Source organism: Girardinichthys multiradiatus, chromosome 7 (assembly GCF_021462225.1).
Source record: "Girardinichthys multiradiatus isolate DD_20200921_A chromosome 7, DD_fGirMul_XY1, whole genome shotgun sequence".
In the NCBI taxonomy this organism is placed as follows: Eukaryota; Metazoa; Chordata; class Actinopteri; order Cyprinodontiformes; family Goodeidae; genus Girardinichthys; species Girardinichthys multiradiatus.
In genome coordinates, this window is record NC_061800.1 from 30,298,038 (window position 1) to 30,311,926 (window position 13,889).

General features: G+C 41.7%; 1 protein-coding gene across 6 annotated transcripts in view; it reads right to left on the reverse strand.

Annotated features, from left to right (window-relative positions):
- The window catches only part of fmnl2a (formin-like 2a), a 73,710-nt gene that overhangs the window by 24,721 nt on the left and 35,100 nt on the right, over nt 1–13,889 (reverse strand). For all 6 annotated transcript variants that reach the window (XM_047370225.1, XM_047370227.1, XM_047370229.1 and 3 more), the window contains exons 5-6: nt 6,658–6,741; nt 5,684–5,839 (exon numbers count right to left, since the gene is read on the reverse strand). In XM_047370225.1, coding sequence (XP_047226181.1) covers nt 5,684–5,839; nt 6,658–6,741 — 240 coding nt within the window. The remainder of the gene's footprint in view (nt 1–5,683; nt 5,840–6,657; nt 6,742–13,889) is intronic.

Consider the following 13,889-nt stretch of genomic DNA (forward strand, 5'->3'; position numbering starts at 1 on the left):
GGAAAACAGCTAAGAACGGATTCTTGTGATAAAGAAATGAGGACAGGGATGGCCATTGCTCCATTGAAATGCAAAGGAAATGTTTGAGATTCTTAAAACAAAGCTAGCCATTTGAGTTGATCACAACAAAGTTGAAAGTGTGTGAGCATTTACACAGATATGACCTGTTTGAAGAGTTTTAGTCAGGCTTCAGAGCTCATCATAGCACTGAAACAGCTCTGCTGAAAGTCACTAATGATATTCTTGTGGCCTCCGATAATGGACTTTTGTCTGTATTGGTTCTGTTAGATCTCAGTGCTGCATTTGATACAGTCGACCATAATATTCTTTTAAAAAGGCTGGAATATGCTGTAGGGATCAGGGGAACAGCACTAGGCTGGTTTAAATCGGATTTGTCTGACAGATTCCAGTTTGTTCATGTAAATGATAAATCATCTTTAAACTCCAGGGTTAATTGTGGAGTACCACAGGGTTCAATGCTTGGGCCAAATTTCTTCACTATATATATGCTTCCAATAGGTCAAATTATCAGGCAGCATAGGATAAATATTCACTGTTACGCTGATGATACTCAGCGTAACAGTGTACTCACATATAAAGCCCATAATGATCTAGCTCCATCATACATCAGATATCTGATTGTTCCATATGTTCCTAACAGAGCACTTCGTTCTCAGACTGCAGGTTTACTGGTAGTTCCTAGAGTCTCTAGAAGTAGAATGGGAGGCAGATCCTTTAGTTATCAGGCTTCTCTCCTGTGGAACCAGCTTCCAGTTTTAGTCCGTGAGGCAGACACCCTGTCTACTTTTAAGGCTAGGCTTAAAACTTTGCTTTTTGATAAAGCTTATAGTTAGAGTGGCTTAGGTTGCCTTCCTCCCTCCCTGTTGGTTGGAGTAAGGGGGACTCAGGTTTAGCCTAAACCGGCTCAGTTTTGGTTGAGGTGCAAACACACCCTCCATTTCTGCTACCTGTATGACCCCTTCTCTTTTCCAGTGGTTATAATCAGTCTGACAGAGGGAGGTATCCCAATCCTTGTGGTTTTTAGTGACCATCAGTGGGACCCTTTGTGAGGTGCCTTGAGACGACATTGTTGTAAATAAGTGCAGTTTAACTAAATAATCTGAACTGAAACTATCTGTGTAGTTATGCTGCTATAGGCTTAAGCTGTTGGATGACATAATGATCACTTTTACCCTCTTCGCTACATTCTCACACTACTCTCCAATTATGCATTATTTGCTGTTATTTCAGCTTTTAACTTTATGTTCTCTCTCTTTTCTCTACCTAGAAGCTACACCTGGCCTGACTCTGTGTCTACATGTGACACCTTTCTGGAGAGGGGAATTGTCCGAGCTTCTGCTGGCAACAACTTAGTGCTCACCCTCTACCGATGATCCACATGGCCCTGTCTTTCAGTGTTTAACCCTTTCTCTCTCCTAGACATGGCGACTGACTGAGCTTTTACTGTAACTAATTATATGTGCTCTCTTTCAGACTCTAACCTTGAAAACTGGCTCAGAGTTTATCTGTTCTTTCTTTCTAGGTGAAACAACTAAAGGAGCTACATCCATTAACATTTGCTTTTCCTTCCCATAGAAAGTACTCCTGGATCAGTGCTTCTGTGTTCTTTTTGTGTCTCTGCTCTGTTCTCTTAAACCCCCAGTCGGTCGTGGCAGATGGCCGCTCACACTGAACCTGGTTCTGCTGGAGGTTTCTTCCTGTTAAAAGGAAGTTTTTCCTCTCCACTGTCGCTACATGCATGCTCAGTATGAGGGATTGCTGCAAAGTCAACGCCAGTGACTGTCCACTGTCTCTACATGCTCATCCAGGAGGAGTCAATGCTGCAAGTCACTGACTGGATGCAATCTGCTGGGTTTCTTTAGATAGAAAAACGTTTTATCCAATTTTAATAAATAACTGAATCTGACTGTACTGTTCAATGGTTAGAATTAATTGGAATGTATGTACCTGACTGTTGTGAAGTGCCTTGAGATGACATGTGTTGTGAATTGGCGCTATATAAATAAACTGAACTGAATTGAATTGAATGAATCTGGGTTTGTTCCCCTTAGAATGATGTCTGAAGTGCGAGAGAGACCGTGCTGGCTGCTTCAGCTTGCTGTCTGCCTGAACAGAAGTCTGTCCATCTAGGTGAGAGCAGAGAGCAGCTAAAAAAACACTAGGCATTAATATTTAAGATGTTAAATTCACAAAATTTTTGAAGTATGTCAACAGTACTAAAACATATTAGAAGCTAAATTATCAACAAATCATATCAAAATGAGTAAGGATGCTAGCATTAGCCTGGCAAACTCCACCAGATGGAAACATCATAAGCAGGAGAGAGATGTGGGTTTATTAAAGAAGGTAACTGAATATGTAAAGTGAGTCCGATGCATCTTTAGAAACAAATGATAAAGCTATGTGTACTACAGGTGAAATAGTGTTAACATAATCACAACTTCTTACAAGAGCACTGTTTACTAAAACCAGCCGCCACAGAGACAGTTTCTTCCCCCAGGCTGTTTCTCTGATGAACATTCAATAGAGTACAGAACAACAGCATACAGATGTTGCAAATGCACCTTTTCTATTAGATATGTGTATATTGTACATTGTAAATTGTAAATTTGTATATTTTGTAATGCAAAAACAGAACAAAAGAGCAAAGTGTACCGGAGGCAAATTCCTTGTTTGTATGTACGAACTTGGCAATAAAGCTGATTCTGATTCGTTAACCCCGTGACGGAGCAACATAGTGAAGCTGTCCGGCAGAAACTTGAGTTAAGATAAAATAGACATCACTACCAAGAACATGACAGCCCAGCATCTGAAATGTACCTGGTGAGTGATTTAAGTGAGACACAATCATGATACTAATGCTGGCAATCTCAGATAGAGAAAAGTCGTTATTTTACTGCGCTTTACAGCTACAGAGTTTTCATGTATGTACCTTGTTGTAACAAACTGAGCTAAAATAAATGTCTATTCCTAAATGGCTTCACTGGGAACAGAAAATCCTGATTAACAACATGCGAGTTAGTGACTAATTTAAGAAGAGGCTAATGTGCAGTTTGCTCACTAAAACATTTGACTCTTGTTCTAGAAAAGGATAGAAAAAGTTTGAACATAAAAGATTTTTATGTTTCTTTAAGAACAAGTCTGCATTTTCAAATATTCAGACTATATTGAGTAAAAAGCATGGTTTAAACGGCACCACACAGAAACACTTAACACTAGAACTACAGCGACAGGCTAAAAGACACAGGACTAAGATTTCTACATGTTACTAGTATTCCCCTTATTCCTCAGACATACCATCTCATCTGAGAACACTTTGGACAGTTCAGTGACCCCGGCATCCTACAAGAAGCATTTTAAAGAAAACAAATAAAAATGACTTTGGCTTCAATTAACTGGTCATAGATTGTATGTATAAATCATAGATTCAGTATAAATCTATACTGGCCATTCGAGAGTCTAGGCTAAGTTCTCCACAGGAATGTCATTCGAGGAGCAACACAGGCAGCACACAAACAGAAACAATGAGTGGAGAATAAACCATTTACTCCAAGGGAAGCACAGTTCAGTCACAGGAGAATGAGGAGGACTAGGAGAAGGGGGCAGGCTCAGAGAACAAATAATTTACATCCCTGGGAGACAGCAGGACAAATTAACCGGGCAGCTCTAACAGGGAGGTAAGGACTACAATAAGGCAGGGGTGCTATGTATGGGAATGTACATGTGAGCGCCAGTCCGTGGACGCATTGTGTGTGTGTGTGTGTGTGTGTGTGTGTGTCTAAAGAGGGAACAGGGAAGTGGCGACCTGCCTGCTGTCGAAGAGTGGCGGACAAAAGAGCAGATGACTACTGAAGAAGACGGGGACAAAAACAGAAGAGACAGTCAAGAAAGCTGAAGACATTTACCATTTTCACATGCTGAACATAATTGTGAGCAGTGGCACAACAGAGACAGCACTGTTGTTTTAGCTGGTAGAAATAAGACCAATAAAGCACTGGAATAAAGTGTTGGAAGACACATTTGTACAGTCCAGAAATGTGGAGGTTTTGTAGGCAGCTGTGGGATGTCCCAACACTGGACTTCACATTTTGTCATGTTAAAACCTTAAACTTCACATTATTTCCTACTTGGATTTTTTGTTACAGGCCAACACAAAGTAGCAATAAAGAAAGAAAATAACACAACTTAAAAATCTGAAACGTGTGATTTGCATTTGTATTCGTTCCTTTTACTCGGATACCCCTAAATAAAATCCAGTTTTCAAAAAATCCCCAAATCCTCTGGAGGAGCTGCAGATTATCCACAGCTCAGGTGGGATAATCTGTCAACAAGAGAACAATTTGTTGTGCACTCCACAAATGCAGGCTTTATGGAAAAGAGGCAAGAAAAAGTCACAAGAAGTCCTATTAGCAGTTGGCAACAAGGGATGTAGGGAACACAGCAAACATGTGGAAGAAGGATCTCTGGGCAGATGAGACCAAATCTGAACTGTTTTGCCCTACTTGCAAACAACATGTGTGGTTGAAAACTAACCCTCCACATGGTGGTGGCATCATCATGATGGGGGGATGCTTTTCTTCAGCAGAGAGACATGGAAGCTGGTTTAGAGTTGATGGGAAGATGGATGAAGCTGAATACAGGGAACATGATGTTAAAGGCTGCAGAAGACCTGAGAATGGGGCAGGGGTTCACCTTCCAGGAGCTATAGCCCGAACTACAATGCAGTGGTTTAAAATGGTCCAGTTGAAGTTCGGACCTAAATCCAATTATCTAAGACTGGACTTGAAAATTAAAGTTCACATTCTCCAAGAAATCTGACTGAACCTGAGCTGTTTTCCAAAGAGAAATGTTCAAAAACGTCCGTCTCTGGATGTGCAATGCTGGTAGAAACATTCCCAAAAGACCTGTGGCTGTATTTACAATATGTCTACTCGTGGGGGCTGAATAGAGATGGATTCTAGACTTTTCAGATTTTTACTTACCGCTGTGTGTTGGTCTATAACAAAAATAATTTCTTATAATAAATAAATATTTCACTTTTTTCTTTCCAGTTCAAACAGAAAACTCACTATGCATTGTCTAAATATTGTTATGTGCGAAGGTCTCAAGAGGACCCGTGGCCTTTACTCCGTAATGCTCTTTGTGTATGAAGTGTTCAGGTAAACCTATTCAAACTAGAGATTAGAGGCAACAGACGTCAGTAGGACTTCTGTGCTGAAATAATAAAACCATGACAGGGAGGATTAGAAGGATTAGAAATAATGCATGAATGAGTTGGATTTGGGCTTCAGACCATATATTAGCCTGGGCATTATGAATAAACTGCAGTGACATCATCAGTGCGGAAGATTTGGAGTTTGTTTGGCGTTTTTAAAAATTGCCCACCCTTCAAAAAACTAACCCACATAAAGATGTTCAGTGTGTCGTCTGAAAACTTATCAGTCATGTGTCATAATCATGAGTCTGGCCAGCCAAAAACAAACACACACATTTTTCCCCTTGCATGTGTCTTAAGCCATTTAAAGTCTTAGAGACCACATGACTTCACAAAGAGGCAGCTGAGGCATCATAAGAAATGTGTGACTTCTCAAAATAATCACACTGCTTCAGCCTAACACTGAAAACAAAGAACGATCTAAATCTGTAGCTTTGTTTGTCGTACCGTAACGTGGAATGTCGCCCGGCTCGAGTGATGCCGTTCCCTGTGATGTGGGCTGGTAGGGTACCTCCTCTGTGTAGGTCTTCTATAGACCGGCTCCAGGTCTTGGACTTGTCCATCATGGCCTCTGTGTTGTTTTCCACACAGTCACCATCATACCTGGAAAATGAGACATAGAGGAGTCGACAAGCTGCACAAAATCTGTCCCACTTTAATTAGCAATTATTTAGCAGTCTGAAGGCAATCTGTCCTAGGCCACAATGAAGGACCACCCAGAAACCCAACAACTCCACTGAAGCACCAGAGTTATTCCCTAAATGTCACCAAGTTTAAACAAAATACAAAAACAGCTTTGTTAAAATTCGGCACTGCTGCTGGTCAGTTCAAAATGATGAAACAGCTGTTGGTGGGCATGTTCCTTTTCTGCACAAATGTGAGACTTTTGTGTTGTTTGTTGTTGTTTTTAGAGCTGGCCTTCAGTATAGTGTTTAATGACCTAAAAGGTGACAACACTGTGGCTTTGTCCATTTAAACATGCTGAGCCAAATAATTGAAATGTTTGTTGCAGCTGGTAGCAGCTGAGACATTTTAAACCAACCTGTTCCATAAGCCTATGTGCTGCTCTATAGTACTGTGTAAATATAATATGACAGCCAACCATTTATAATGTGGACAGACCATAATCACACATGTTGAAGTGAAGCGATGAATATAAAATAAAACAAAAAAGCTACTGGGGCCCGAACAGGGACTCTCAGGGTGACTAATAATCAGCCAGTCAGTTCATGAATAGCAGCATACGGCCGTTATAATACACAATCTGTCAGCAACGGTCAGCGCGTGACTCCGTGTTTCTGACGGCAGAGACAGTGGAGCTGGCGCTGAGTGGAGAGGCATCAGCGTCTGGGCAGAATAGCGGCGTTGTGCTGATTCGTCTTAAACACTGTGGCCCATAGAGAGTGTATGTAGAGACTCACGTGACAGCATACTGTGCGAAGGAAAGGTACTCCACCAACACATCCAGACCTTTGTTCTCTTCGTTTAAGAACTCCCTCACCCACCTGAAAACAAACAAACATATATATGTTTATTACAAAGTAAGGTTTTTACAGATAAATTGTTGTGGCCATCAACTACATTCTAAAGGGCATCAAAAACACAGATGTTTTGGACAACTACAGGATTATAGTACAAGATGATGCTGCTAGGAACAAAAAGATGCATTGTTTTCTTGTATAAAACGTGGTACAACGCTGTTTTGCGGTTCCTTTTTTTCTAGGGACACTGTGATTAGGCCTTGTTCTGGCCAATATCGCACTCGGATTTTCTATGAGTTCTGACTCATAGATTTTACTTGATACCTATTTTATTTCCTTCTAAGGACTATACGCAAAGTGGTTTTTAAATGTTGTGAGTTCTTAAAGGATGCATTGAACAGGAGGAAAATAACCTTTCAAATAACTGTTTTTCAAAAACTGGCTGACCGATTGGTGCAAATGTAGCTTTTGCTAGTTTTATTGTACTTTTAGAGTTTGGAGGCCTTGACCATTCACAATAGTGCATCATTACTGAGTCAGCCTCTCTTTTTTTCCTGATTCTCTTACACACCCAAAGTAGGCCCTATCTTTTGCAAGCGCAAATCCAAAGAATGCCAGAAATGCTCTTTTTTAAAGTCCTCTTTAAAAGACTAAAGTGGGCCATCCACTCAGTATTCCACAAGCTTTTATTTTTTGTACTGGACAGAGAAAGACTATTTCAATGGATAACTTCTTCCTTCCTTCCTTCCTTCTGTATTTGCTGGCGTTCTTTTCTACCTACAGTGCTTTGCAAAAAGAATGTACGCTCCTTGAACTGTTTCACATTTCAACACAGCGACAGCCACAAACTACATGCATGACATATTTTAATATGATGTTATGTAATAGGTCAACAGAGTAGTAGAATTGTCATGGAAAAAAATTTATACATTCTTTGATTTTGTTTTCTACAATTTAAACTCTGAAAAGTGTGGCTTGCATCTGTATTGAGCCCCTTTTTACTCTGAAGGCCTGCAAGTTTAAAGAAGTATAAAGCCAGACTTGTAAAAATAATATCCCAAGCTTTGAACATCTCATGGAGCACTGTAATCCTCGTACTCGTCGTCTTACGCTATATCCAGAACCGGGTTGCGGGGGCAGCAGACGACTTCCCCGTCCCCACATACCTCCTCCAGCAAACGTCACTCGGCTGGCCTGGGAACGGCTTGGGGGGAGCCCAAGCCGTTCCCAGGCCAGCCAAGTGACATTTGCCACTTGTCCACTAGCTTGTTTTAGCCGGCGCATCTCTGCACCACTTGATTTCGCTCTACTCGGTACGGTAAGTTAACTGTTGTGTTTTCACTGACCCACCAACGGCTGAAGCTATGGTGGCTGAAGCTCTGCCTCCAGCCATGAGTGTAGTGCTGCTATTAATGTTACTGTGTTACATTAAGGTAATCAGCGTAAATGATAAAACATAAATAAATTAAATACTAATAACGTTTGCATTAAAGTATATGCACGAATGTCTTATTTATGTTTTTTATGTCTGAAATGCTCCACTGGGGGCGCGGCGCTGATGGTGTAGGGGTTAAACACGTGACCATATACGGAGGCTACAGTCCTCGAAGCGGCCATCCCGGGTTCGAGTTCCGGACCTAGGGACATTTGCCGAATGTCTCCCCCTCTCTCTACCCCTCTTTCCTGTCTGCCTACTGTCAAAAAATGAAAAATAAAGGCCTCTAGTGCCGCAAAAAAATATATGAAAAAAATAAAATAAAATAAAATGATCCACTGGGATAATTATCTGGACCACAGCCCAGCCAGAACTTATAAAATAAGGCTCAGGGGTTCTGATGTGGCAGGAGAAGCAGAGAGGAGAGACGCTGCTGTCTGGATGGTGAAGTTCCAAAGCTTGCCTGAAGAAGTTACAATTGTGGGCATTATGAAGAAGTTTTTGTCTCAGCCATGGCAATAACGAGGACAAGGAATCAAAAGTGCAAAACCGCAGACTTTTGACCTTCAGAGTTAGTTTTAGGTTGGATTTTGCATATCCATGCTCTGCTGATTCAGCAGGGTCATCCTCCCTTTTGGTCTGATGCAGGCAGTCTGATTACGGGCAGCTGCACTCTGCCTGCTCCCTCCTCCTGCAAACACTGATTTGCTAAAGGACCGTCAATTAATGTCCGAACCAAACACGTTGTTTTATGGTGGTATTGTTTTGTGTGGGTTTTGGGGGAAATGTTTGTGCCTCTGAGCAGCTGATTTTATGTGTGATCAACTGATTTAGTTATTACATACAGTGCTCTGCCTGCGTGTAATTTAGAAAGCTGATTTGTCCCTTTTCTTTTTTGTCAGCCTTCAGGCATGATTTATAATCTGTAAATGGTAAAATTAAATGTATGACATGCTCTGGCAATATTATTGTAGTTGCTCTTGGGTTTATTAACTTTTCCCTGCACTTTCTCAATGAAAACCTTCTGTAATGGAAACGCTCATAAAGCGAGATGAGCAGAGTCGAGTAGGGTCAAATCAAGCCAGTGGAAAAGGGGCAATAGGCCTTTAAGCGTGTCCTGCGTCAACCCCTGGGCCTCCTCCCGGTGAGACATGCCTGGAACACCTCCCGAGGCAGGCGTCCAGGAGGCATCCGATATAGATGCCCGAGAGGAGCCACCTCAACTGGCTCCTCTCAATGTGGAGGAGCAGCGGCTCTACTCCGAGCCCCTCCCGGATGGCCGAGCTCCTCACCCTATCTCTCAAGGAAACCCCGGCAACCCTACGGAGGAAGCTCATTTCAGCCGCTTGTATCCGGGATCTCGTTCTTTCGGTCATAACCCAAAGTTCATGGCCATAGGTGAGGGTAGGAACAAAGACTGACCGGTAAATCGAGAGCTTCGCTTTTTGGCTCAGCTCTCTCTTCACCACAACGGACCATCACAGCGTCCCCATTACTGTGGCAGCAGCACTGGTCCGTCTGTCGATCTCCTGCTACATTGTCCCCTCACTCGTGAACAAAGACCCCAAGATACTTGAAGTCCTCCACTTGAGGCAGGAACTCCCCTCCAATCTTAAGAGGACAAGCCACCCTTTTCCGGTCGAGAACCATGGCCCGGTTGGCCAAACTCCCATGAACCCCCCCCCCCAGAGTATGACCAAAAATGTCAGTCTCTTCTGAACTTTTTGGCCTACTCGCAGAACACTAAAACTAACCCTGAACACATCATACCCAGTTTGACACATGGTGGTGGCAGCATCATGCTATGGGGATGCTCTTCTTCAGCAGGGATAGCGAAGCTGGTCATAGATGGTGGGAAGATGGATGGAGCTAAATCTTTCAGGAAAATAATTTAAACGTGCAACTGGGGTAGAGGTTCACTGTCCAGCAGGAAGTACAGCCAGGGCTACAAAGGGATGGTTTAGATCAATGTTTTTCAACTTTGGTTCTCAAGGCAGACTACCCAACATGTTTTAGAAGTTTCCCTGCTTTAACACACCTGAGTCAGATAATTGTAGTTCAGCAAAAGCCACACAACCAGGCATCAACTGAAATCAGGTGTGCTGAATAAGGAAATCATCTAAAACATGCAAGGCAGTGTGCCTGAAGGACGAGGGTTGATAAACAAAGGTTTAGATCAAACCATATTGCTTTGTATTAATGGCCCAGTCAAAGCCCAGACTAGATCCAGCCAAGGCTCTGCTGCAAGACTTGAAAATTGTTTTTCATAGATCTTTCCCTATCCAATCTGACTTAGCTTGAGCTATTTTAAAAAGAAGAATGGTGAAAAATGTTAGTCTCTAGATGTGTAAAACTGAAACATACCCCGAAAGACTTGCAGCTGTAAATGCAGCAAAAGACTGGTTCTATAAAGTATTGATTTAGAGGTGGCTAAATACAAATGCATGCCACGCCTTAGAGTTTTGTTTTTTAGAACAATGTATAATTTCCCTTCCTCTTTGAAATTGTACACTGTTTTCTGTTGGTCTATGCAAAATAAACAAAAAAGCTCAAGAGGTAAAACGTCTTTTGAAAAGCATCGTTAACTGAATCAAACTATATCTCTACATAGCTGCAAACAAATCTACAGAAGTGTCTTTTTTTGTAGCCACAAAAGCTTTTGAGAAACACTGCATTCATGAAGACGTTTCAGAGATCCAGTAGGTGCATCTTTGATTGGCTCCCCTGTAATGTGACTGCATGGAGCTGAATAATCTTGTAAAGTGGTGCCCGGCAGGGCCTGTTGTCTTAAAACAGACTGGAGTAGTGGCTTCCTTGTCCATATGGTGGTCATTGCCACAAGATGCTGACAGTCCTCCCATTCTCCACATGTTGGTGACCACAGTGCAACATGTCGGACACAGATAGGCAGGCGTGGAGCCATGGTTAGCATCAGCAGTGCACGCTCAAGGACAATCTGCCCATTATATACATAGCTTGATGATCAAATTTAACTCTTTCACTTCTGAAAGGAAGCAGCAGATTTTCACCATCTCAGTGGGTGACACTGTTGCTCCATTCTAATCACCAGCTCCCACCCTTTCCATACACCCCCCCCCCCCCCCCCCCCCTTCATTTGTCCAACAGAGACCGCCTTCATGTAAATCTAGTTTTCTACACGACATCTTCAAAAAGACTTGATCCTTATAAACAGTGATTCAGCTGCGCTGTTGTCTGCGGCTGGAGTTGTGTTTTGGTTTACAGAGCAGAACAGAGTGTAAACAGTCTGTAGGAGTGCAAGAACCGCAGCTGTCAGGCATATGAGATAATCTATGTGAGTGTGGGTGAAACTGACAAATTGAAGTATGTATGTGTGTGTGTGGGAGGGAGGGAAGAGAAGAGAAGAGAAGAGAGGGCTTAGGAGACATAGTTTAGACTGAAGAGTGTTTTTGCTGTTACAATAGTCTTTGGTCACCGGATGCTCTCCTGGCTGCATCCTTCATTCTTTGGCAGGATCTCTAGATCTGCTGCTACCACCTGCTTAAAATGCTCATCTGGTCTCTACCAGGTTATACAATTTTTTAAACCTTATTTCAGGTCCCTAAAAGCAAAGAACAGATTACCCTAATGATATTTATTAAACAAAAAATGAAGCCAAAATGGGAAAGCCATCAGCATGACCAGTGACTCGCCGTTCTAAACGACTTTGCATCTGTCACAGCATTTCAATCAGGTTCACTTTAACTAGGCCATTTTAACATGTTTTACTCTTTCGTTTTTCCAAGTCATTCTGTTGTAGATTTTCTGCTGTGTTTGGGATCACTGTCCTGTTGACCTAAATTAAGGCGAGCTTTAGCTTTCAGACAGATGGCCTCAAATTTAACTCTGAAAAACTCTGGTAGTCAGAAGAGTTCATGGTCGACTCACAGACTGCAAGGTGCCCAGGTCCTGTGGCGGAGAAACGAGCCCAAATTCATGACCCCTCCACCACTGTGCTTAACAGTTGATATGAGGTTGTTAGTTGCTGCCAAACATGGCATTGTCTATCAATGCCAAATATTTGTCCAAACAACATTGTTTCTTTCAGTCTTTCAGTTTCGCTACTCATCCAAACAAACAGTACTTATTCACTCTTTTACTAATTCTACTGTCATGAATTTTAAATTAAAAGTTAATTGGAACCTGTGGAGTTTATGGTGCAGCTCTTCGGGTTTTTGCACAGTCTCACCTTGGATTGCATTTGCTGGGACATCCACTAATGGGAGGAAAGCTTACAGTCTTTACGCTTTCCCATTAAAGAAAACTCTTTTATACTTACAAATGATGGAAGAATTTGAAAATGGATTTGTAACCTTTCACAGATCAATGAGCAAGAACAATAAGTTCCTTGCTGATGTCTTCCTTCCTTGGCATTGTGTTGATACACGCCTGTATGCTCCAGAGCAACAAACTAAAACCTAAATATCCTGCTTTTATAGAGGTGATCACACTTCTAATCCTAATGATCAGTTAATCATAGGCTTTTGGATCATACAAAAGGCATCAAGGGTTTCTTTGGTGTTCCACACAGAGATTTTCCATTTTTGGCTTCATTTATGTTTAATAAATACTGACAGCATGGAATCTGTAGTGTGTTTTGAACCCTTGAAGTTTAGAAACTGCCTTCATATGTAAAACCTTAAGTTTAAAACAGGGTGTCATGTTTTTTTAAACGAATGTTATCTTCAGAGTCATCCACATATCCTTTGTTTATAAATGGGCATAACTAAGGACCATGCTTTTTTCTGAATAAAAGGCTTCCATGTTGTAAGAGATGTGGTTTTAGTAAAACATTTTTTTCTTTATCTGATTTCAAAAGATTTAAGAGCTCTTCCAAACGCTGCATTTGAAGTTTTACTTTCTGTTCTGATTGTGTTTGTTTTGGTAAAGTTTGCTGCTGCGGTTGCTAAGAACATACGCCCCCCCGTTTACACCCAGGTTACAGGTTCCTACACATTTTCATGTAAAGATTTCTGACATTACCAGGCTCACCTTTTACAGTTTACAGTGCTTTATGCTCATTTTAAAATATAAATTATTAAGGAAGGAAGGAAGGACACAGATGGAAGAAAAGAAGGTCAAAAGGAAGGAATGGGGATAGGAATTAGAGGAAAGGAAATAGAAGAAAGAAACGAAAGAATAAAGGAAAAAAGCAAAAGACACAGATAGATGAAAAGGCGGACACAATAATGGAAAGAGGGATTTACACAATGAGGAAAGGAAGAAGGACCCAAGGAAGGGATGGAAGTAGGGCACAAAGATGGAAGGACAGAAGCAAGCAAGGAAAGACAAAACAAGGTAAAGACATAAGGACACAAGAAAGGAACAAAGGACATGAGGGAAGGATGAAGGAAAAAGGGACACGAAAAAGAGAGGAAAGACAAATGAAAGCACAAGGTACAAAGGAAGAAGGAAAAAAAATTTCTGGGGCAGTGCTTGGTATAGAGGTTGAGTGTTGCGCACCATATACAGAGGCATATATATGAGTCTTCAACGCAACCGTCTGGGGTTCAATTCCCGACCATGGGACATTTGCTGTGTGAATTCCCCCCTTCTTTCTCTGCCCATTTCCTGTCTGTATACCATGAAATAAAGGCCACTAGTGCCACAAAATAAAAAGAAAACAGCATTTCCTTCCAACTATAACAGGAATTTGGATCCAACATATCCCAGCATCCATTAGACCTTATTAGTAATGCAACAATCACAGTCCTTAGAG